Raw genomic sequence first — 25,408 nt, 5'->3', positions numbered from 1 at the left:
CAGCAAATGTCAGCCTAATAGGACTATATTCATTAATATAGGATTCCCTGCAGGACCCATCAAATTAATGTTTTTGTCCAATAAAAAAAAAAGTAACGGTTTGGGTTGGGAGAAATACATGTTTAAAGTGGACTACAATTGTCATGTAAAACACTACCATTTTGAATGGTGATATAATCATGGCACTGACATCCGCCATCTAAACCCCCAACCAGGGAAATGCCCTGTACCTTGAAATTTCAGTCACAACATTTTACTTTTGTTAACAGCCATGAATGTGCTCTAGTGGATTGAATAAAGAAAAGAAACTGAAAACTATGCATCAGAATTGTCAAATGTTTAACATCCAATAGCCAATGATTAAATATGTATCATAATCATGAAATGTTTGACATCCAATAGCCAGTGATTAAATTATGTATCATAATCATGAAATGTTTGACATCCAATAGCCAGTGATTAAATTATGTATCATAATCATGAAATGTTTGACATCCAATAGCCAATGATAAAATTATGTATCATAATCATGAAATGTTTGACATCCAATAGCCAACGATTACAAAATCAATGTGCTATAGTGGATTGAATAAAGAAAAGGAACTTAAAACTGAAAACTATGCATCAGAATTGTCAAATGTTTAACATCCGGTAGCCAGTGTTTAATTGATGTGCTCTGTTACTTAACTTTTTGATAAAAGAGGGGTGGGATGTAGTCCAGTGGTAAAGCCCTTGCCTGATGCGCAGTCGGTCTGGGATAGATCCTTGTCTGTGGGCCCATTGGGCTATTTCTTGTTTCATCCCGTGCCCCATGACTGGTATATCAAAGGCATGTGCTATCCTGTCTATGGGATGATGCATATAAAATATCCTTTGCTACTAATGGAATAATGTAGCAGGTTTTCTCTCTAAGACTGTATGTGACATCCAACAGCTGATGATTAATAAATCAATGTGCTCTAGTGATGTGGTTAAACAAAACAAACTTTAACAGTTTGATAAAAGAATGACAATTTCTCCGTTGCAGGTGGCTTCACTCGTCCTGTGATGGACTCGCCAATGAAGACGAGGCTGAAGTGGCTGCTGATTATGGATACCACTGTTTGTTTTGCCGTCCAATTACTAAACATCCTGGTCCATGTAAGTCTACAGTTTTTGTTTTGCCGCCCAATCATTAAACATCCTGGTCCATATAAGTCTACAGTCAGTCTACACTGTTTTGACGTCCAATCACTAAACATCCTGGTCCATGTAAGTCTACAGTCAGTCTACACTGTTTTGCCGTCCAATCATTAAACATCCCGGTCCATGTAAGTCTAGTCAGTCTACACTGTTTTGCTGTCCAATCATTAAACATCCCGGTCCATGTAAGTCTACAGTCAGTCTACACTGTTTGTTTTGCCATACAATCACTAAACATCCTGGTCCATGTAAGTCTACAATCAGTCTACACTGTTTGTTTTGCCATCCAATCACTAAACATCCTGATCCATGTAAGTCTACAGTCAGTCTACACTGTTTTGTTGTCCAATCACTAAACATCCTGGTCCATGTAAGTCTACAGTCAGTCTACACTGTTTTGCCATCCAATCACTAAACGTCCTGGTCCATGTAAGTCTACAGTCAGTCTACACGGTTTTGCCGTCCAATCACTAAACATCCTGGTCCATGTAAGTCTACAGTCAGTCTACAGTTTGTTTTGCCGTCCAATCACTAAACATCCTGATCCATGTAAGTCTACAGTCAATCTACACTGTTTTATCGTCCAATCACTAAACATCCTGGTCCATGTAAGTCTACAGTCAGTCTACACTGTCAGAGCAACAATCGTTAAACATCTTGGTCCCTGTAAGTCTTTACTTTAGTCTACTCTGTCGACATCTACATTTAATAACTAAACATCCTAGTTTATGTAAATCTTTACATTTAGTCTACTCTGTCAACATCTACATTTAATAACTAAACATCCTGGTCTATGTAAGTCGTTACATTTAGTCTAAACTGCCAACGAAAAAAAATATAATGGGTATCCTCTAAAACTACGTGAGAATTATCAAATGTATTCGTTAAACAGATGTTCTTTATTTTCTTTTTTTTTGACAACAGCTGTGTATAGTAGTTAATTTTAAACTTTTACTGTTTTTGTTCCAGTGCCGCCACCTCCGCCACCCCCACCTCCCCCGGAAGAGAAAATACAACCGCCGACGCCACCTCCACCTATACCAATTCAGCTGCCTACACCAAAAGAACCAGGTAAGCAAACAACATTTCATTACCTTTCATCCAATATACAGTGGAGCAGGACGTAGCTCAGTGGTACAGCACTTGCCTGATGCGTGATTGATCTAGGATCGAGTCCCGTTGGTGGGCCCATTGGGCTATTTCTCGCTCCAGCCAGTGCACCACGACTGGTATGTCAAAGGCCGTGGTATGTGTTATCCTGTGTGTGGGATGGTGCATATGAAAAATCCCTTGCTGCTAATCGAAAAGAGTAGCCCATGAAGTGGTGACAGTGGGTTTCCTCTCTCAATATCTGTGTGGTCCTCAACCATAAATCTGACGCCATAAATAAAATGTGTTGAGAGCAACTTTAAATAAACCATTTCATTTCCTTCCCGGTATACAGAGACACTGATTTTCATTTTCAGATTTTTCTGTTTCAGTATTAAACAAAATCTGTTATTGTTCCATTGACATGCACACAAACACGCACCGAATGGAGTCTTGTCGATGGACCCATTGGGCTATTTCTCGTTCTAGCCTCAACATTGTATATATGTGTATTCGGGCGGGATGTAGCTGAATGCTAAAGCGCTCACCTGATGCGAAGTCAGTCTAGGATCGGTCTCTGTCAGTGGGCCCATTGGGCCCATTGTTCCAGCCAGCAACCCCGGCATTTGTATAATGAAACAAAACTAACTATACTTTTGTTTTTTTCTTTTTTTCTTCTTTTTTTACAAACAGAACTACCGAAACAGTTTCTCATGGACGGAGTCTACTTGTCGGCCTCTGGTATTGAACAGATTCAGAGTATGTCCATGCCAGTTCCAAAGAAACCTCGACAAAGACGAACGCCGCGAAAACCCGATCAGCCATTGATAGATCCACTTGTGAAACACCCCAATGTGGCAAGACTTCTTTCTATGTCATCAGTAGATGGAGAAGAATCGATGGAAAAAGGTTTGTCGATCCACGCCATAGATAGAAACTAACACATTTGGTAAAAGGTTTGTCGATCCACGCCATTGGTTAAACACCCCAATGTGGCAAGACTTCTTTCTATGTCATCAGTAGATGGAGAAGAATCGATGGAAAAAGGTTTGTCAGTCCACGCCATAGATAGTGTTTCTGACGGAAAGACATTTTTTGAGGTATGGTGCTATGGAATTGAATACAACTGCAGTCAACAGGGGTTATGGGGGCCTCCCCCAGAAAGAACATTTGTTAGGTTTAGGATTAGGGTTAAGAAAATCATACAGTAATAATAAAGAGTAATTAATTTTGTCAAAAAAATTAAATCTGCAAAACATTTTGGGTATAGCGCCATACCTGTTTTACCCTTTGGCAGAAACCCTGATAGAAACTAACACTGTTTGTCCACGTTATCAATAGAAACTAACACAGTTGGTAAAAGGTTTGTCATCCACTCCATAGATAGAAACTAGCACTGTCGGTTTAAGGTTTGTCGGTCCACGTTAGAGATAGAAACTAGCACTGTTGGTTTAAGGTTTGTCAGTCCACGTTATAGATAGAAACTAGCACAGTCGATTTACGGTTTGTCAGTCCACGTTATAGATAGAAACTAGCACTGTCGATTTAAGGTTTGTCAGTCCACATTATAGATAGAAACTAACACTGTTTGTCCACGTTATCAATAGAAACTAACACAGTTGGTAAAAGGTTTGTCCATCCACTTCATAGTAAGAAAAAACACAGTCGGTTTAAGGTTTGTCATCCACTCCATAGATAGAAACTAGCACTGTCGGTTTAAGGTTTGTCGGTCCACGTTAGAGATAGAAACTAGCACTGTTGGTTTAAGGTTTGTCAGTCCACGTTATAGATAGAAACTAGCACAGTCGATTTACGGTTTGTCAGTCCACGTTATAGATAGAAACTAGCACTGTCGATTTAAGGTTTGTCAGTCCACATTATAAATAGAAACTAACACTGTTTGTCCACGTTATCAATAGAAACTAACACAGATGGTAAAAGGTTTGTCCATCCACTTCATAGTAAGAAAAAACACAGTCGGTTTAAGGTTTGTCATCCACTCCATAGATAGAAACTAGCTCTGTCGGTTTAAGGTTTGTCCATCCACTCCATAGATAGAAACTAACACAGTCAGTTTAAGGTTTGTCAGTCCATGTTATAGATAGAAACTAACACAGTTGGTAAAAGGTTTATCAGTCCACTTCATAGATAGAAACTAACACAGTCAGTTTAAGGTTTGTCAGTCCACTTTATAGATAGAAACTAACACAGTCGGTTTAAGGTTTGTCAGTCCACTTCATAGATAGAAACTAACACAGTCAGTTTAAGGTTTGTCAGTCCACTTTATAGATAGAAACTAACACGGTCAGTTTAAGGTTTGTCAGTCCACTTCATAGATAGAAACTAACACAGGTCCACTTTATAGATAGAAACTAACACAGTCAGTTTAAGGTTTGTCAGTCCACTTCATAGATAGAAACTAACACAGTCGGTTTAAGGTTTGTCAGTCCACGTTATAGATAGAAACTAACACTGTTTGTCCACGTTATCAATAGAAACTAACACAGTTGGTAAAAGGTTTGTCATTCACTCCATAGATAGAAACTAGCACTGTTGGTTTAAGGTTTGTCCATCCACTCCATAGATAGAAACTAGCACTGTCAGTTTAAGGTTTGTCATCCACTCCATAGATAGAAACTAGCACTGTCGGTTTAAGGTTTGTCATCCACTCCATAGATAGAAACTAACACTGTCGGTTTAAGGTTTGTCATCCACTCCATAGATAGAAACTAACACTGTTGGTTTAAGGTTTGTCATCCACTCCATAGATAGAAACTAGCACTGTTGGTTTAAGGTTTGTCCATCCACTCCATAGATAGAAACTAGCACTGTCGGTTTAAGGTTTGTCATCCACTCCATAGATAGAAACTAACACTATCGGTTTAAGGTTTGTCAGTCCATGTTATAGATAGAAACTAACACAGTTGGTAAAAGGTTTGTCATCCCACTTCATAGATAGAAACTAACACAGTCGGTTTAAGGTTTGTCAGTCCACTTCATAGATCGAAACTAACACAGTCGGTTTAAGGTTTGTCAGTCTACATTATAGATAGAAACTAACACTGTTTGTCCACGTTATCAATAGAAACTAACACAGTTGGTAAAAAGAAAAGAAAAAAAGAAGTGTTTTATTTAATGACGCACTCAACACATTTTATTTACGGTTATATGGCGTCAGACATATGGTTAAGGACCACACAGATTTTGAGAGGAAACCCGCTGTCGTCACTACATAGGCTACTCTTCCGATTGGCAGCAAGGGATCTTTTATTTGCGCTTCCCACAGGCAGGATAGCACAAACCATGGCCTTTGTTGAACCAGTTAGGATCACTGGTCGGTGCAAGTGGTTTACACCTACCCATTGAGCCTTGCGAAGCACTCACTCAGGGCAGTTGGTAAAAGGTTTGTCATCCACTTCATAGATAGAAACTAACACAGTCGATTTAAGGTTTGTCAGTCCATGTTATAGATAGAAACTGGCACTGTCGGTTTAAGGTTTGTCAGTCCACGTTAGAGATAGAAACTAGCACTGTCAGTTTAAGGTTTGTCAGTCCATGTTATAGATAGAAACTAACACTGTTTGTCCACGTTATCAATAGAAACTAACACAGTTTGTAAAAGCTTTGTCATCCACTTCATAGATAGAAACTAACACAGTCGGTTTAAGGTTTGTCATCCACTCCATAGATAGAAACTTGCACTGTCAGTTTAAGGTTTGTCCATCTACTCCATAGATAGAAACTAACACAGTCAGTTTAAGGTTTGTCAGTCCACGTTAGAGATAGAAACTAACACTATCAGTTTAAGGTTTGTCAATCCATGTTATAGATAGAAACTAACACACTTGGTAAAAGGTTTGACAGTCCACTTCATAGATAGAAACTAACACAGTCAGTTTAAGGTTTGTCAGTTCACTTCATAGATAGAAACTAACACAGTCGGTTTAAGGTTTGTCAGTCCACGTTAGAGATAGAAACTAGCACTGTCGGTTTAAGGTTTGTCAGTCCACGTTATAGATAGAAACTAGCACAGTCGATTTAAGGTTTGTCATCCACTCCATAGATAGAAACTAGCACAGTCGATTTAAGGTTTGTCAGTCCACGTTATAGATAGAAACTAACACTGTCGGTTTAAGGTTTGTCAGTCCATGTTATAGATAGAAACTAACACTGTCGGTTTAAGGTTTGTCAGTCCATGTTATAGATAGAAACTAGCACAGTTGGTAAAAGGAACATTGCAACAGAGTGATTTTTCTACCATTACAAACTTTCCACTTTTATACAGTTTAGTGTATTCTGATTGAACGACGTCATTAATACAGCAGTGTTCGAAATAAGCACTTGTCAGTTCGGATAAGCAAAATGTACCTCTATGGTTATCCGATGGACAAGTAAAAAATTATAAATGGTTTCATTTTAAGTAGTTATTAAAAAAAATTGGGAACAAGGAAAAATATTGACAGTTATGTGCATTTTGAGCTTATTTCTATCACCGTAAAGCTGAATGTTATTCTTTTTTAAAACTTAGAAAATGACATCATGTCAAATGGGACGTCATTACTTAAAACAGGTCATGGAAAGGATGTTAAAAATTAATTTATGTGTATTTTCAGCTTACAAAGTTGTGTTTGTAATTATTATAAGAATTTTGTAATTTTTAATTTATTTATCGATTTAACAAATTTACTGAAGTCACCAAAAATTATCAACAATTCTGACACATCCTGCATCCTGTAAACAGGCCAGGAATTAATATTATTTTGTCAAACCTTTAGATTATAATGCATTTGCATCCATTTTAGTGTGACTTTTAACCATTATTAAACACATTTAATTTGTTTGCTGACTAAGAAAATGTGCATAGAAAAAGGTTTGTGTACCCACATGTTTTGATTAATAATTATTTATTGTCATCCATTTGCGGGAGGGGCGGAACGTAGCCTAGCGGTACAGTGCTCGCTCGATGCACAGCCGGTGTGCCCACTAGGCTATTTCTTGTTCCAGCCAGTGCACCACGACTGGTATATCAAAGGCCATGGTATGTACTACCCTATCAGTGGGATGGTGCATATAAAAGATCCCTTGCCACTAATCGAAAAGAGTAGCCCATAAAGTGGTGACAGTAGGTTTCCTCTCAATATCTGTGTGGTCCGTTACCATATGTCTGATGCCATATAACCATAACAAATGTGTTGAGTGCGTCGTTAAATAAAATATTTCTTTCTTTCCATTTGCGGGTTTATAAAAAAGGATATTGAACCTAGTTAGACTAACAGAGGCCAGTCAGTATTTATTTTGATGCTTATTCTCTTCACGTTGACAGAAACGGATGATCTGAAAACCCCAGACTCGGATATGACGGAAAACCCGCTCGCGATGGCTAGTCTGATACCGCCGGCTCCGTCTCTCCCTGGCCTCGAGATGAGGACTGAAGAACAGGAGGATGGACAGAAGAAACGACGACCCAGAAAACAAACAGGTCTCGGTACAATTTCCTTAACCCGGTATAGTCTGCTTGTGGAGGGTCTCGATACGATTTTCTTTCCCCAGTATAGTCTGCTTGTGGAGGGTCTCGGTACGATTTTCTTGCCCGAGTATAGTCTGCTTGTGGAGGGTCTCGGTACGATTTTCTTGCCCCGGTATAGTCTACTTATGAGAAACCCAGAAAACAAACATGTCTCAGTACAATTTTCCAACCCCAGTAGTATAGTTGAATCATATTGTCTTTTAGTCTTATACAGGGGTGAGACGTAGCCCAGTGGTAAAGCGCACGGTCGGTGTGGGATCGATCCCCGTCGGTGGGCCCATTGGGCTATTTCTCATTCCAGCCAGTGCACCACGACTGGTATATCAAAAGGCTGTGGTATGTACTACCCTGTCTATGGGATAGTGCATATAAAAGATCCCTTGCTGCTAATCGGAAAAAGTAGCCCATGAAGTGGCGACAGCAGGTTTCCTCTCTCAATATCTGTGTGGTCCTTAACCATATGTCTGACGCCATATAACCGTAAATACAATGTGTTGAGTGTGTCGTTAAATAAAACCTTTCTTTCTTTCTTTCTTTCTTTCTTTTAGTCTTGTACGTTCTGCTTTTTGTAGGGCCGACAAATGAGAACACATAATGAGAACGCTGCTTTAGCAATACTCTTAGAATGTTTACTTGCTAAAATGAGAATGTTATCATTTGTTTTTTTGTTTCAAAATGCTGCCAACAAAACTGCTTTTTTAAGACAGATTAACTTCATTTTTGTTCAGGTGTCGGAGGATTTGTAGCTCGTCAGCGGTCACGCACCACCATCTGGAAACGGCAGACTCAGAATCAGTCTCAGGAAGATCTCAGTATGGAAGGTACGGCGTTATCCTTTAATAGAATACAGACGGGATGTCTGTACTTAGTGGGACATCATTTATATATGGGGGAGGGACATAGCCCAGTGGTAAAGCGTTCACTTAGTGTGCGGTCAGTCTGGGATTGATCTCCGTCGGTGGGCCCATTGGGCTATTTCTCGTTCCAGCCATTGCATCACCATTGCTATAACAAAGGCCGTGGTATGTACTATTCTGTCTGTGAGATGGTGCATATAAAAGATCCCTTGCTGCTAATCGAAAAGAGTAGCCCATGAAGTGGCGACAGCGGGTTTCCTCTCTCAATATCTGTGTGGTTCTTAAACATATGTCCAACACCATATAACGATAAATAAAAATGTTTTGAGTGTGTCGTTAAACATTTTCTTCCTTCATTTATATACTTGACATATTTTTGTGTGAATTTATTGATGTATAACAATCACAACAATTAGTGTATAAAGAATTTGTGACTGTTGTACATTGATAAATTCACCAAAAAAAAGTCAAACAACACTTCTATTTAGTTAAAATACACATAAATCAGTTTTAAATTTCCGGTCTATGACATATTTTACATAATGACTTTCCATTTGATTCAATGACCGGCATCGTGGATAGGCCATCGGTCTACAGGCTGGTAGGTACTGGGTTCGGATCCCAGTCGAGGCATGGGATTTTTAATCCAGATACCGACTCCAAACCCTGAGTGAGTGCTCCGCAAGGTAGGTGTAAACCACTTGCACCGACCAGTGATCCATAACTGGTTCAACAAAGGCTATGGTTTGTGCTATCCAGCCTGTGGGAAGCGCAAATAAAAGATCCCTTGCTACTAATCGGAAAGAGTAGCCCATGTAGTGGCGACAGTGGGTTTCCTCTTAAAATCTGTGTGGTCCTTAACCATATGTGTGACGCCATATAACCGTAAATAAAATGTGTTGAGTGCGTCGTTAAATAAACCGTGGTTTAGTGATGTCCAATCAGAATAAAGTAAATCATATAATGGCGGGAAGTTTGTTATCAATAAAGAGAATCGTGGAAAAAAAATAATTTGTGTGTGAACTGAATGTGGCGCCGTTTGTAGTTCTAAGAATTGTAATTTTTTTGTGATTGCAAATATAACGATGTTTTCAAATTTAGTATAAAATCACTTTGCTACCAGATGCATAGTTGTACAATTTGCTATCATTATACATTGCAACCCTTTGTAACTGGATTTTCTGTAAAACAAAATTCCTTCAAGACCAGATGTTCTTCCATCCCTAGCCATACAAGACAGACCCATTCCATGATGTCAGCCCATGTGGAATAAATCTGTCTTGCATGGGCTATGACGTCATTGAATTTAACATGGGGAGTATTACGGCATTGGTAATATATGACGTCATATCAATGCGAGTTGATTAGAATTTTTATTACTATTTTTACGTGATACTGACTTTTACTTGAAATTTAAATTAAATTTGATCTATCTGTGATATTTGTATTTTTGCGCAATCTTTTACACTGTGTTTTTATTTGACATGAATTTTATATTGATGTTGATCATCATTTCATGTTTTGAATTACCATATTTTGACATGCAGTAGTCGATGTATTTTTCATGCTGGGGTGTCGTTAAACATCTATTCTATTCTATTTGATAAATTAATATCAAATATTTGTCTTTCTCTTATTGATCTACTACCCGTCCAACTAATTACAGGTTTCCTCTCTGTCCTTCTGTGTGTCTGTCTGTCTGTGTGTCTGTCTGTCTGTCCTTCTGTCTGTCTGTCCTTCTGTCTGTCTGTCTGTGTGTCTGTCCTTCTGTCTGTCTGTCCTTCTGTCTGTCTGTCTGTCTGTGTCCTTCTGTCTGTCTGTCTGTCTGTCTGTCTGTCCTTCTGTCTGTCTGTCTGTCCTTCTGCCTGTCTGTCCTTCTGCCTGTCCGTCTGTCTGTCCTTCTGTCTGTCTGTCTGTCTGTCTGTCTGTCCATATGTCTGTCTGTCCTTCTGTCCTGTCTGTCTGTCTGTCTGTCTGTCTGTCTGTCTGTCTGTCTGTCTGTCTGTCTGTCTGTCTGTCCGTCCGTCCGTCCGTCCGTCCGTCCGTCCGTCCGTCCGTGCGTTCTGTTCTGTTCTGTTCTGTCCGTCCGTCCGTCCGTCCTTTGTCTGTCTGTCTGTCGGTCTGTCTGTCCGTATGTCCGTCTGTCCTTCTGTCCTGTCTGTCTGTCTGTCTGTCTGTCTGTCTGTCTGTCCTTCTGTCTGTCTGTCTGTCCTTCTGCCTGTCTGTCCGTCTGTCTGTCCTTCTGTCTGTCTGTCTGTCTGTCTGTCTGTCTGTCTGTCTGTCCTTCTGTCCTTCTGTCTGTCTGTCTGTCTGTCCGTATGTCCGTCCGTCTGTCTGTCTGTCTGTCTGTCTGTCTGTCTGTCTGTCTGTCTGTCTGTCTGTCTGTCTGTCCGTATGTCCGTCTGTCCTTCTGTCCTGTCTGTCTGTCCTGTCTGTCTGTCTGTCTGTCCGTCCGTCCGTCCGTCCGTCCGTCCGTCCGTCCGTCCGTCCGTCCGTTGTCTGTCTGTCTGTCTGTATGTCCGTCTGTCCTTCTGTCCTGTCTGTATGTCCGTCTGTCCTTCTGTCCTGTCTGTCTGTCTGTCCGTCCGTTGTCTGTCTGTCTGTCTGTCTGTCTGTCTGTCTGTCTGTCTGTCTGCTTGTTCGTCTGCCCCACATATGCAGTTTCTCTCAGAATGCTCTCAGAATGCTTACTCTGTCGTCTTTGTTAGTTGAAGGTGATCCTGGCAGTACCCCTGATGGGGCACCACATGTTCCCGAGAAACAGAAACGTCGACGCCGATCACGAAAAAGTAAACTAGAAGAGAGTTTCCCAACATATTTACAGGTATGGTATTCCATGGTTTTTATTATCTTAAAAGGGGTGGGACATAGCCCAGTGGTAAAGCACACACTTGACGTGCAGTCGGTCAAGGATCAATTCCTGTCTGTGGATCCATTGGGCTATTTATCATTCCAGCCAGTGCACTATGACTGGTAAATCGGAGGCTGTGGTACGAGATATCCTGTCTGTAGGATGATGCATATAAAAAATTCTTTGCTACTAATGGAAAAATGTAGCAGGTTTCCTCTCTAGGACTGTCAAAATTACAAACATTTTGACATCCAATAGCCGAGGATTAATTAATGTGTTCTAGTTGTGTCGCTAAGCAAAACAAACTTTATTATCTTATGTACGTAAAGAGACTTTCATGAGTTGCTGTCATGGGAAGATGAATAGAACATTTTTAAAAACTAGAATTACATATTAAATGATTTTCTTTTTGATAAAATCCGTGTCTATAAATTCAGATTGTTTTTGATCATGTAAATGTAATTAGGAGTGTGTTTCCTCTGAAAAATACGGGGCAGAACGTAGCCCAGAGGTAAAGCGCTCGCTTGATGCTTAGGGTCGATCCTAGTCGGTGGCGCCATTGGGCAAATTTCCAGACAGTGCTCCACAACTGGTGTAACAAAGGCTGTGGTATGTACTTTCCTGTCTGTGGAATGGTGCATATAAAAGATCCCTTGCTACTAATCGAAAAGAGTAGACCACGAAGTGTCGACAGCGGGTTTCCTCTCTCTATATCTATGTGGTCCTTAACCATGTGTCTGATGCCATATAACCGTAAATACAATGTGTTGAGTGCGTCGTTAAATAAAACATTTCCTTCCTTCCTCTGATGACTACATGTCAGAATTACCAATATTTGACAACCAATAGCCAATTATCAATTAATCGATGTGCTCTAGTGTTGTTTAACTAAACATATTTTAAACTGAATTTTACCTCCCAATAATTTTGTACATACAGTAATATATATATGTTTAACATCATAAAATGATATTTGAGATAAACAGAGCCCAGCTTTTTGAAGCTATCTTAGCACTACAATATCATTAAACTGTCATAGGCTATGTCATGTGTAGTAGTGACGTCATAGCTTACAACTGTTTTATGATATCGTAGAGCTAAGACAGCTTCGAAAATCTGTAGCCAGGACAACCAAAAACTTTTGTTTTTCTAATCACAGGAAGCCTTCTTCGGCAAGAGTCTGTTGGACTCTAGCAAAGAAAACAAAGAGCTCCTAGCGGGCTCCGATTCGGACAAAGAAAAGTCGTGTTCGTCATCTCGACAGTCCCCTCACGGGGGTGCAGTCGACACAGACATTGTGAAGTCACTGCCAGCTGGACAACAGGATATCTCCCTGCCTTCCATGGGGCACACTGACGATGTTCGTAATGTGGGTAAGTTCCAGTGTCATGGATACGATGGAGGAAAAGGTGTAGGCATGTGGGTGGGGGTGGTATAGGTCAGTAATAGACATTGTGAAGTCTCTGCCGGCTGGACAACAGGATATCTCCCTGCCTTCCATGGGGCACACTGACGATGTTCGTAATGTGGGTAAGTTCCAGTGTCATGGATACGATGGAGGAAAAGGTGTAGGCATGGGGGTGGGTGTGGTATAGGTCAGTTATTGTGAAGTCACTGCCAGCTGGACAACAGGATATCTCCCTGCCTTCCATGGGGCACACTAACAATGTTCTTAATGTGGGTAAGTTCCAGTGTCATGGATACGATGGAGGAAAAGGTGTAGGCATGGGGGTGGGTGTGGTATAGGTCAGTAATAGACATTGTGAAGTCACTGCCAGCTGGACAACAGGATATCTCCCTGCCTTCCATGGGGCACACTAACAATGTTCGTAATGTGGGTAAGTTCCAGTGTCATGGATATGATGGAGGAAAAGGTGTAGGCATGGGGGTGGGGGTGGTATAAGTCAGTAATAGACATTGTGAAGTCACTGCCGGCTGGACAACAGGATATCTCCCTGCCTTCCATGGGGCACACTGACGATGTTCGTAATGTGGGTAAGTTCCAGTGTCATGGATACGATGGAGGAAAAGGTGTAGGCATGGGGGTGGGTGTGGTATAGGTCAGTAATAGACATTGTGAAGTCACTGCCAGCTGGACAACAGGATATCTCCCTGCCTTCCATGGGGCACACTAACAATGTTCATAATGTGGGTAAGTTCCAGTGTCATGGATACGATGGAGGAAAAGGTATAGGCATGGGGGTGGGGGTGGTATAGGTCAGTAATAGACATTGTGAAGTCACTGCCGGCTGGACAACAGGATATCTCCCTGCCTTCCATGGGGCACACTGATGAAATTCATAACATGAGTAAGTTCCAGTGTCATAGAAACGATGGAGAAAAAAAGGGGGGTGGCAGGGATCAGTGGAATATAGGTCAGTAATAGACATTGTGATGTAATGTCATATGTAACACACCTTTTCTCTCGTTTGATCTAGACCAAGTGTTGCAATCATTTTAGACAGCAAATACTAGCATGGGGGGCATGGTGCTATGGAATTGAATATGAATGAATATGAATGAATGTTTAACGACACCCTAGCACGAAAAATACATCGGCTATTGGGTGTCAAACTGTGGTAATGCAAACAAATAAAGTGATGATCAACGTCAATATAAAAATTATAGATTTAACTAAAAACAGTGTAAAGAACTGTACAAATATCACAGATAGATATTGACTTTTACTCAAAATTTCAATTGTATCTCAAAGAAAACAAGGGGATTTGTGCTGTATTGACCATTCTCAAAGAGAATGTTACACCCCTGCACCACGGTGAGGTTACAGCACGCGCAGGTGCTATGGAATTGAATACAACCACAGCATTGGGGTATGGGGTGGTGGGGGGGGGGGGCTCAGAAAGAAAACAGGTTAAGTTTAGGGTTAGGATTAATAAAATCATACAGTAATGATACGGGTAATTAATTTTATCAAAAGGTTAACTTTAAAAAAAAAAATCTAAACATTTGGGTATGGTGCCATACCCATTTTATCCTCTGGCAGAAATCCTGAATAGCCATAGTATTAAATATTGCTATGGTTGCCATTAACCAACTATCCTATCTGTGGCGACAGCGGGTTTCCTCTCTCTATATCAGTGTGGTCCTTAACGGTCTGACGGCATATAACCGTGAATAAAATGTGTTGAGTGCGTCGTTGAATGAAATATTTCCTTCCTTCCTTTCATTAACCAAATACAGAGCTAGAATTTTTTATAAAATCCACAAGCCATGGGATCAGTGATTTAAAAACTTTACTAGCCGCGATTAAAAATTCACTAGCCCTACTTTACTTCAAGTTAATACAATTTTACTAAATGATAGTAATAATCAGATATGTCACCTAAAGAGGGAGACAGAGATTAAAACACTAACGTTGGGAGTGGGGGCAGGATAGACTTAACTTAATTTTGTTTTCACTAGCCGTCGGGCATGGCAATTGTAATTATTTACTAGCCCAACATTGAATATCACTAGCCATGGGAGTGGGGCTACCATAATCTAGAAGCCCTGTCGTGCATGACAATAGTAGTTGTTTACTTGCCTAAGATTGAATATCACTAGCCATGGGAGTGGGGGTTACCATAATCTAGAAGCCCTGTCGGGCATGGCAATAGTAGTTATTTACTAGCCCAACATTGAATATCACTAGCCATGGGAGTGGGGTTACCATAATCTAGAAGCCCTGTTGTGCATGACAATAGTAGTTATTTACTTGCCTAACTTTGAATATCACTAGCCATGGGAGTGGGGGCTACCATAGTCTAGAAGCCCTGCCAAATATTTCTTGTATTTATCAGTTGTTATGTTGTGTCTATTCCAGATGACAGTGATTTGAAAGACATACTTCCCGGTGACCTCAGTGATCTGCCACCAGAAGATGACATTCTTAAAATGTTTGACAGTGAAGGTAATACTCTCATCTATGCCATATATCAAAGGCAGTGGTATGTGCTAGTCTGTCAGTGGGATGGTGCATATAAAAGATCCCTTGCTGCTAATCAAAAAGAGTAGCCCATGAAGTGGTGACAGTGGGTTTCCTCTCTCAATATCTGTGTGGTCCTTAGCCATATGTCCGACCCCATATAACCGTGAATAAAATGTGTTGAGTGTGTCGTTAAATAAAATATTTCCTTCCTTCTTCACTATTAGGCCAAACAAAATAATATCTTTTCAACAGGGGCGGGACGTAGCCCAGTGGTAAAGCACATTCCTGATGTGTGGTCAGTCTGGGATCGGTCCCTGTCGGTGGGGCCCATTGGGCTATTTCTTGCTCCAGCCAGTTCACCACGACTGGTATACCAAAGGCTGTGGGATGGTGCATATAAAAGATCCCTTGCTACTAATGAAAAAATTTAGCAGGTTTCCTCTTTATGACTCTGTCAGCAACGAAACCAGCTCCGAGTAAAAGGCTGGTGTACATGCAATATCCAATGCTTCAACCTCGTCTGTAACCTACTTTTTTTATTACCTGCCACCCAGAATTCTTTTATATATACACACACACAGAGACAGAGACAGAGAGACACACACAGACACACATACAGACACACACACACACACACACAGACAGACAGACAGACAGACAGAGACACACACACAGACACACACACACATATATAATGCACATCTTCTTTCCCTTTTTTTCTTGTCTTTTTCTGTGATATCCTTTTTTCTTTTGTATGGAAACAATCATAAGTTATTTTAATTTGTTTCTTTACTAGCATCTGGTGTCTCCATCGATGGAGGAGATCCTGGCGATTCAGCATCAGATAAGATGAGGGAAACCACCAGCAAAGATGACCTTGACATGTTGTCTCCTGGCCTTGGTGTTGACAAGAATCTTGATGTGGACAAAATGTTATCCGATGGTGAGAAGCCAATTAGATTTGAGTGTTTCTTTTTTAACTCTACATAATGAATGGGATGAGATGCTCACCTGATGCATGGTCAGTTTAGGGTCGAACCTCATCGCTAGGTCGGTCCATTGGGCTATTTCTTGTTAAAGCCAGTGCACCACTGTCTGTGGTATGTGCTATCCTGTCTTTGGGATAGTGCAAATAAAAGATTCCTTGCTACTTATGGAAAAATGTAGCAGGTTTCTCTTTAAGTCTTGTATACCTTGACATTCAATAGCCAACTATTAATAAATCAATGTGCTCTAGTGGTGGTGTTAAACAAAACAAATTAACTTGTGTGTATGTATATATATATATATATATACACACACACACACACATTGCCCACAAAATACTAAAATTATTTAAATACAGAATGCAGGTGGGGGGTGGGGGGGCATGAGGGGTGCGTGCTAGACCCATCAGGCCTGTATGCAGGTGGGGGAGGGGGGCATGAGGGGTGCGTGCTAGACCCATCAGGCCTGTATGCAGGTGGGGGAGGGGGGCATGAGGGTTGCATGCTAGACCCACCAGGTGTAAAATAGTTATTGTACCTTTACCCATCCCAAGCGGGATCTAGATCAGTTGGTAGAGTACTCACCTCGGGAGCTTGTGTCATAGGATCGAACCCCAACAGTGGACCCATTCAGTATTAGGGTTTTCCCCCCTCCCAGCCAGTCCCCCACAACTGATGTACCAAAGACCATGGTATGTACTGTCCTACTTATGGGAAATTACATAATAGAAGATCCCTTTCTTCTAATAGCAAATTGTTGTGCGTTTTCTCTGAATTTTAAATAATCGACATCCTGTATCTGTGGGGCGGGATGTAGCCCAGTGGTAAAGTGCTCGCTTGATGCGTGGTTAGTTTAGGATCAATCCTCGTTGGTGGTACCATTGGGCTATTTCTCGTTCCAGTCTGTGCTCCACAATTGGTGTCACAAAGGCCTTGCTATGTACTATCCTGTTAGTGGGATGGTGCATATAAAAGATCCCTTACTGCTAATTGAAAAGAGTACCCCATGAAGTGGCGACAGCGGGTTTCCTCTCTCTCTCTGTCTGTGTGGTCTTTAAGCATATGTCCGACGCCATATAACTGTCAATAAAGTGTGTTGAGTGCACCATTAAATAAAACATTTCCTTCCTTCTCTGAAGACTACATGTCGGAATTTGAAATAATCGATATTCTGTATCTGTAAACAAAACAAACTTTTAACTTATTTGTTTTAATTTTTTAATTTTTGTTTTTTTTAAGTAAACCTTGGTCCCCATCTTGATCAGATTGACAGCAAAATGGTGGAAGATATATTCAAAGGAGTTCTACAAGGACAGGAGTCAACTGATCCAGATGCTACCCCTTCAGCTTCTGCAGATGGTAAAATAGTTTATTCTCGTTCAGTGGAAAAGGTTTGTTGATTGTTTTCAGAGTAGGACGTTTTTGGTGATATTTAGTCAGCACATTGTCTCACAGAATCTTTTCAATTCATTTCAGTTTATTTTCTTTCTTCCCCATCAATAGGCCTATTGGGTTATTTCCTGTTCAGCCAGTGCACCACGACTGGTATATCAAAAGCAGTGGTATGTGCTATCCTGTCTGCATATAAAAGACCCCTTGCTACTAATGGAAAAAATGTAGCAGGTTTCCTTTTTAAGACTATATGTCAGAATTACCAGTAGAGGACTAATAACCATTAAATTTAAACTTGATAACACTGAAGAAAGGAATATAGGTTTCATCTCCGTCCTTTGGTCTATCTGTCTGTCTGTTCGCCTGTTTGTCTCTCCGGCTGTCCGTCTGTCCAAAATATAGTTTTCCAGATGTTTTTTCTGCAGTGCCTCAAGATATTCAGCTGAAACTTTGTTTATAGCTTTATCAAGTACTGTGACAGATCAAGTTTGACTTTCATGGCGATTTATCCATTTGTGACAGAGTAATGACCCTTGAAGTTAGGAGATAAGAAAAAAAAAATTCCATGTTTTTTTTTGTTTTTTTTTTTCTTTTCTTTTTTTTTGCAATGCCTCAAGATATTGAGATGAAATTTTGTATATAGCTTTTTAAAGTACTGTTACAGATCAAGTTTAACTTTCATGGCAATTTACCCGTTTTCCACAGAGTAGGGGACATGTACTGCTTTAACCGTACTCTCACAATGCTTGTTATTTTACCTTTGTAGTGCCTGGACGTAATCAATTGGGGTGTTATACATCTATTCTAGCTTGTTTTTGTTTTCTTTTTCTTTTTTTTCATTTTCATTTTTATTCGATCTTGCATTCACATACTTAAATATATACAGTACATTTACACAAAACTATTGATTGTCACATTAAAACAAAATATATATCCATGAATATTATACAAACATGTTTTCAGATATGGTAATACTTTTTTTTCATTCTACATATATGTACAGGGTTTCTAGATTACGGTAGCTCCACTCCCATTGCTAGTGATATTCAATATTGGGCTAGTAAATAACTAATATTACCATGCCAGACAGGGTTTCTAGATTACGGTAGCTCCATTCCCATTGCTAGCGATATTCAATGTTGGGCTAGTAAATAACTACTATTGCCATGCCCGACGGCTAGTGATTTTTTTTTGTCAAATGTTGCAGTTAAGTCTATTTTGTAAATATGAATATCCTAGGATGTCCCCCAAGTTCACACCAATATTAGTGTTTTTAAGCTATATATCTCTCTCTTTAGGTGACATGTCCAATTTTTACTTTTATTAAGTAAAAAAGTAAAGGAGGGCTAGTGAATGTTTAATTGTGGCTAGTAAATGTTTAAAATCACTGATCCCATGGCTAGTGGATGTTACAAGCAATTGTAGAAGCCCTGATGTATATATTGTATATGCTTGTTTTGTCTTTGTAGTGCCTGGAGGTAATCAGTTCCAGTTAGGCCACCCCCCGGGTGTCCCACCTGGCTCTCCGATGTTCCAGCCGAATCAAAGTGGGCCCACACAGATGATGGGGATGTCGATGCCCGGACCGAACCAGCAACACCTGCCAGACGCCAATCAGACCCCTGGTGGTGGGCCTCTACCAAGCTTTGGCGCAAACGCACCATTTCAACCTGGCTTTGGGTAAGTGTCTGTGTGTGCATAACGGGGCCGGATTTAGCTCAGTCGGTTTAGCGCTCGACTGAAATGCTTGCATCGCAGGATTGAATCGCCATCAGTGGATCCATTCAACTGATAGGGGTTTTTTCTCGTTCCAACCAGTGCACCACAACTGGTGTGTGCTTTCCTGTCTGGGATGATGCATGTAAAAGATCCCTTGCTACTAATGGGAAAAAAAGTAGCGGGTTTCTTCTCTATGACTTGTCGAAATTACCAAATGTTTGACATACAGTAGCCGATGATTAATAAATCAGTGTGCTCTAGTAGTGTCGTTAAACAAAACAAACTTTATGTACATAACTTTGTTTGACATCCCAATAGCTGATCTCTATTTTTGTGATGGTGTGTCATTTAACATTCATTCATTCATTCATTCATTCATTCATTCATTCATTCATTCGGGGTCGAGACGTAGCCCAGTGTAAAGTGCTTGCTGTCGGTGGGCCCATTGGGCTATTTCTCATTCCAGTCCATGCACCACGACTGGTATATCAAAGGCCGTGGTGTGTACTACCCTGTTTGTGGGATGGTGCATATAAAAGATCCCTTGCTGCTAATCGAAAAGAGTAGCCCATGAAGTGGCGACAGCGGGTTTCCTCTCTCAATATCTGTGTGGTCCTTAACCACATGTCTGATGCCATATAACTGTAAATAAAATGTGTTGAGTGCATTGTTAAATAAAACACTTCATTATATACATATCGCAGGACTAGCTCACTTAATGTGCGACTGATCTAGAATTGATACCACTCGGTTATAGCTCATTGGGCTATATCTCATTCCAGCCAGTGCTCCACAACAGGTTTAACAAGGGACATGGTATGTACTATCCTGTCTGGGACGGTGCATATAAAAGATCCCTTGCTGCTGATTGGACAGAGTAGCCCATTATGCGGTGGCAGATGTGGGTTGGATTAATATGTTGAGTACATTGTTAACATTTCATGCCATCGAGGTTTATTGCATTCGGCCATAGTGCTTTGAATGTAGAATTAAACCACCTTGGTGAACCCATTCTCAACCATGACTGATATGTGGTATGTGCTGTCCTGTCTGTGTGGAAAGTGGATATAAAACATGTATTGCTTAAAATAGAAAAATGTAACCATATGTCAGAATTATCATACATTTGACATCCAAACATTACTAAATGAATGTTGTCAAGTTTTGTCGTTAAATAAAACAAACTTTATCTTTTTTTATAGTATCAAACGGATGAAACCTGATTGACACACATTATTCTAAAAAATATATTTTCATTAATTTAGCACACAGCAGCTGAGCCCTGGAGGTTTTGAATCCAAGCAGCCTCCTCCGTGGGTGCTGGATGAGGGCGGTTCAGAGGAGGGGAGTAGTCGGCGGAATATCATCAAGTGGGAGGCTGATGAAGCGCTCGGTTTGAACGCCACCATATCCTCCATTCTCTATGTGAACATGAACCACCCCAACTTGAAGACTGAATACACAGGTATATAAACATGGTATAATACATAGGTGTATAAGCAAGGTGTAATACACAGGTATATAAACACAGTATTATACGCAGGTATATAAACACGGTATAATACACAGGTATATAAACAAGGTGTAATACACAGGTATATAAACACAGTATAATACACAGGTATATAAACAAGGTGTAATACACATGTATATAAACACGGTATAATACACAGGTATTTAAACAGTATAATACACAGGTATATAAACACAGTATAATACACAGGTATATAAACGATATAATACACATGTATATAAATGTGGTATAATACACAGGTATAAAACACGGTATAATACACAGGTATATAAACACGGTATAATACACAGGTATATAAACTGTATAATACACAGGTATATAAACATTGTATAATACACAGGTGTATAAACATGGTATAATACACAGGTATATAAACACTGTATAATACACAGGTATATAAACACTGTATCATACACAGGTATATAAACATTGTATAATACACAGGTGTATAAACAAGGTATAATACACTGGTATATAAACACTGTATAATACACAGGTATTTAAACACGGTATAATACACAGGTGTATAAACACGGTATAATACACAGGTATATAAACACTGTATAATACACAGGTATATAAACACGGTATTATACACAAGTATATGAACATGGTATAATACAGGTATATAAACACTAGTACACATGTATATAAACACGGTATAATACACAGATATATAAACAGTATAATATGCAGGTATATAAACATGGTATAATACACAGGTATATAAATACGGTATAATACACAGGTATATAAACACGGTATAACAGGTATACAAACTGTATAATACACTGATATATAAACACAGTATAATATACATTTATATAAGCACTATAATATGCAGGTATATAAACATGGTATAATACCAAGGTATATAAACACCGTATAAACCTGGCAGGGCTCGAAATAGCGGCCTGCAAAAAGCAGTCCATTTTTTAGATTTAGCTGGTGCAATAGAAATTCACCAACCTAAAACTGTAAAACAAATTGTAGGTCAGTTTGTAAGAGAGATGTATGTACCATTATCTCATCTGCTATTTAGCTCGTGATTCTGTTAATTTTAATACAGTAATGCTCTAAAATACATCCCAGGGGTTCTGATTTTCCACACACTCCAAAATTTACCCACGCCCCACGTTGTCCTAATTCCAGCTATTTTTAAACGTAACAGCAGGCCATGTTTACTTCTTGTTTCGAGCCCTGCATGGTGGAAAATGAGGGCTGGCTATTTACAAGGCCGTCATCTGGAGGCAGTGGGAAGTCCAGTGTAAGGGCACCATTCCCCATCTAAACTTGAAACTCGCCAAAAAATATGGTGGCCAAAAAAATAATAATGGATATTGACAAATTAAGGTAGGCGAACCATGAACCACGAGCAAGATTTTAATGTGGAATAAATATATGCAATACAAATATTAATAGTGTGTCATATGTTATAGCTCTAATGAAGATCGCCCAAATAATATTATTTGGGCAACTAATGCTATTATTTTTAAATATTTAAGTAGCTCAAACAGAACATGTTCACATTTGGCGACCTGGCCACAGGCTGTTTCGAGCTCTGAATATAATGCCCATTATATAAAAATATCTTAAAATGGCACAGAAGCCAGCTTTGAACAACCTTAATGAAACCTTAACACCACCTGTCTTTTTTTTAAAGTCTTTTTAAATGATTGTGCATGTGGATGGTTTGGAAGTATTGAAAATTGGCAATCTTTGTGGTTAAAAAGTAATAAATTTGTCAATGAACCGATTTTTACAGAGTTAATTACAGTAAAACCTTCTCAGTGACTGGACCCTCTGTAAACCGGTATTCCCTCAAAACCGTACCTTTTACAAAGTCCCTTTTAGAAAACCAGGACAGACCTTAACCTCTCTAAACCGGATCCCTCTTTAAACCGGACATTTGTCTTGGTTCCGAGGGTGTCCGGTTTAGAGGGGTTTCACTGTATATATTGTGTGATTTGGAAATCAGTTACTGTACGTCTGCACCAATTGTCTTACAGACTGGCCAGAGAGAGCTAAACAGATAGCCAAGTTGTGGAGGAAACTGACGCCTGAAGAGAAACAGCCATATTTGGTGAGTAAACAGCCTATGTGAGATCACGTTTTTTAATGTTGTAGTGTCGGTAAACATTTGTTCATTCATTCTTTCGTTTGAGGGCAAGATGTAGCCCAGTGGTAAAGCGTTTGCTTGATGCGCAGTCGGTCTGGGATCGATCTCCGTCGTTGGGCCCATTGGGCTATTTCTCGCTCTAGTCGGTGCACCGCGACTGGTATATCAAAGGCTGTGGTATGTGTTATCCTGTCTGTAGGATGGTGCATATAAAAGATCTCTTGCTGCTAATCGAAAAGAGTGGCCCATGAAGTGGTGACAGTGGGTTTCCTCTCTCAATATCTGTGTGGTCCTCGAACATAAGTCTGATGCTATATAACCGTAAATAAAATGTGTTGAGAGTGTCGTTAAATAAACCATTTCATATCCTTCCCGATATACAGAGTTGGTGCACCACGACTGGTATATCAAAGGCTGTGGTATGTGTTATTCTGTCTGTAGGATGGTGCATATAAAAGATCCCATGCTGCTAATCGAAAAGAGCAGCCTATGAAGTGGCGACAGCTGGTTTCCTGTCTCACTATTTGTGTGGTCCGTAACCATATTTCCGGTGCCATATAACCATAACTAAAATGTGCGTTGTTAAATAAAACATTTCCTTCCTTCATTCATTTGATTACCCTTAAAAGTGAGTCTGTTGTTAGTCACCTACCGGTCCAGCCAAGCGGACTATAGTTTTCGTCTGCCATCATTCTGTCTGTCTGTCTGCCTACCTTTCCAGGGTTTCTGCCAGAAAGAAATTTTTGGGTATGGCGCTATGGAATTGAATATTTACAGTGTGTGTGCTGAATGCAAGCACAGTCAAAAGGGGGTATGCAGTGATGTGAGATTTCCGAGGCGGAATTCCGCGTTTTCATGACCCAACTTCCTCATTTTTATATATTTTTTCCGCAAATAAATAAAAATATAAATTTAACGGTTTTGTCCGACTTTTAAGCTTTTTACCAGTATTTCCGTCTTTTAATCAACATGGAAGTCATTCGACTTATCTCCCTTCCTGCACCGAACAGTAACGAGGTTTGCCGAGGTTTTCTGTAGTTAGGCGACATTTCATTGGTTCGTTTTCGCCAACCATGTATAGCGTTAGACAATTAGCCCGCCATTTGTGAAGCGGCAGTGGCAACACGATGCAAAGATATCATGAAGAAATCGGATAAATTAAAACTTGACGTCAACATAAAAAATCCCTGGCGATAGGAATGGCTAGCAAAAAAGTGGAAGAGAAGGGCATAGTGCCATCTAGTGTTAAACCAGTGACAAAGAGAAAGGCCAGTGACTCATACTTCCTTGCTGCCAAGAAAGTTAGACTGGACCACAACGAGGAGGTGGCATCTAAGAAGAAGTCTTAGATTTGAAGGTTGTCATGATAAATAGACTGTAAATACTAAAGGGACTGAACTTACTGAAGATCTCATTGTGTAAATAGACACAAAATATGCTACATGGACTGAACAGCAGTATTTGACATTATTGTATACTGTCATTGTAAATAGTGCATACTAATTACTAAATGCACTGTACATAAGTTGTGGCATTACTGTTTTATCTACAAGAAATGAAAGATTTGAAATGGATGAAAGACAACTATGGTAAGTAGGTATTGAAAAAGTTCACTTTTTGTAGGTAAATATGAATACTAAAGTCTTAACACAGTGATTTAACACACTTCATAAATTTGTTGTTAAGTACCATTACATGACCATTTTTGTGATCTAAATAGGAAAAATAGATCCTCCCTGATCCTCCCTGATCGGCCCCAGACACCACCGAACAATTTTCAGAGTTTTTGACATTTGGTCACTCACATCCCTGGGTATGGGGATCTCCCCCAGAACAAAAAAAATGGGGTTAGATTTAGGGTTAGGGTTAACAAAATCATACAGTAATGACAAATCATAAATTTGGTCAAAATCTGCCAAAAAAAACGTGGGTATGGCACCATACCCGTTTTATCCTCTGGCAAAAAACCTGCTGTCTGCATGTCCATCCATCCGTTTTACATTATACATGCCAAAATTGATAGTGTGTCATTTAGTTGCGACTACTTCTTGTAGAAAACACTTAATCTAACTTTTAAAGATTGATCATTAATTGTTTTTGAAGTGTTTAGTTTTAATATTTTGTAGTGGGGCATCTTGACCAAAATGTAATTGTCTTCTTAATGCAATCTGTGTGGTTCTTAACCATATGTCTGATGCCATATAACCATAAATAAAAAGTGTTG

At 39.8% G+C, this 25,408-nt stretch overlaps 1 protein-coding gene across 6 annotated transcripts in view; it reads left to right on the top strand.

Annotated features, from left to right (window-relative positions):
• The window catches only part of LOC121385360 (histone-lysine N-methyltransferase 2C-like), a 185,323-nt gene that overhangs the window by 66,374 nt on the left and 93,541 nt on the right, over nt 1-25,408 (top strand). For 5 of the 6 annotated variants that reach the window (XM_041516013.1, XM_041516015.1, XM_041516011.1 and 2 more), the window contains exons 23-35: nt 1,028-1,140; nt 2,152-2,253; nt 2,965-3,180; nt 7,595-7,750; nt 8,527-8,619; nt 11,364-11,479; nt 12,666-12,879; nt 15,330-15,416; nt 16,231-16,377; nt 17,660-17,779; nt 19,282-19,492; nt 20,797-20,996; nt 23,075-23,148. In XM_041516013.1, coding sequence (XP_041371947.1) covers nt 1,028-1,140; nt 2,152-2,253; nt 2,965-3,180; nt 7,595-7,750; nt 8,527-8,619; nt 11,364-11,479; nt 12,666-12,879; nt 15,330-15,416; nt 16,231-16,377; nt 17,660-17,779; nt 19,282-19,492; nt 20,797-20,996; nt 23,075-23,148 — 1,849 coding nt within the window. Of the gene's footprint in view, nt 1-1,027; nt 1,141-2,151; nt 2,254-2,964; nt 3,181-3,258; nt 3,319-7,594; nt 7,751-8,526; nt 8,620-11,363; nt 11,480-12,665; nt 12,880-15,329; nt 15,417-16,230; nt 16,378-17,659; nt 17,780-19,281; nt 19,493-20,796; nt 20,997-23,074; nt 23,149-25,408 lie in introns of those variants that run through there. The other variant, XM_041516016.1, reaches the window with a different exon arrangement.

This window comes from Gigantopelta aegis, chromosome 11, assembly GCF_016097555.1.
Source record: "Gigantopelta aegis isolate Gae_Host chromosome 11, Gae_host_genome, whole genome shotgun sequence".
In the NCBI taxonomy this organism is placed as follows: Eukaryota; Metazoa; Mollusca; class Gastropoda; order Neomphalida; family Peltospiridae; genus Gigantopelta; species Gigantopelta aegis.
Note: the sequence above shows the minus strand (reverse complement) of the source record. Positions and strands in the feature narration are given on the sequence as shown.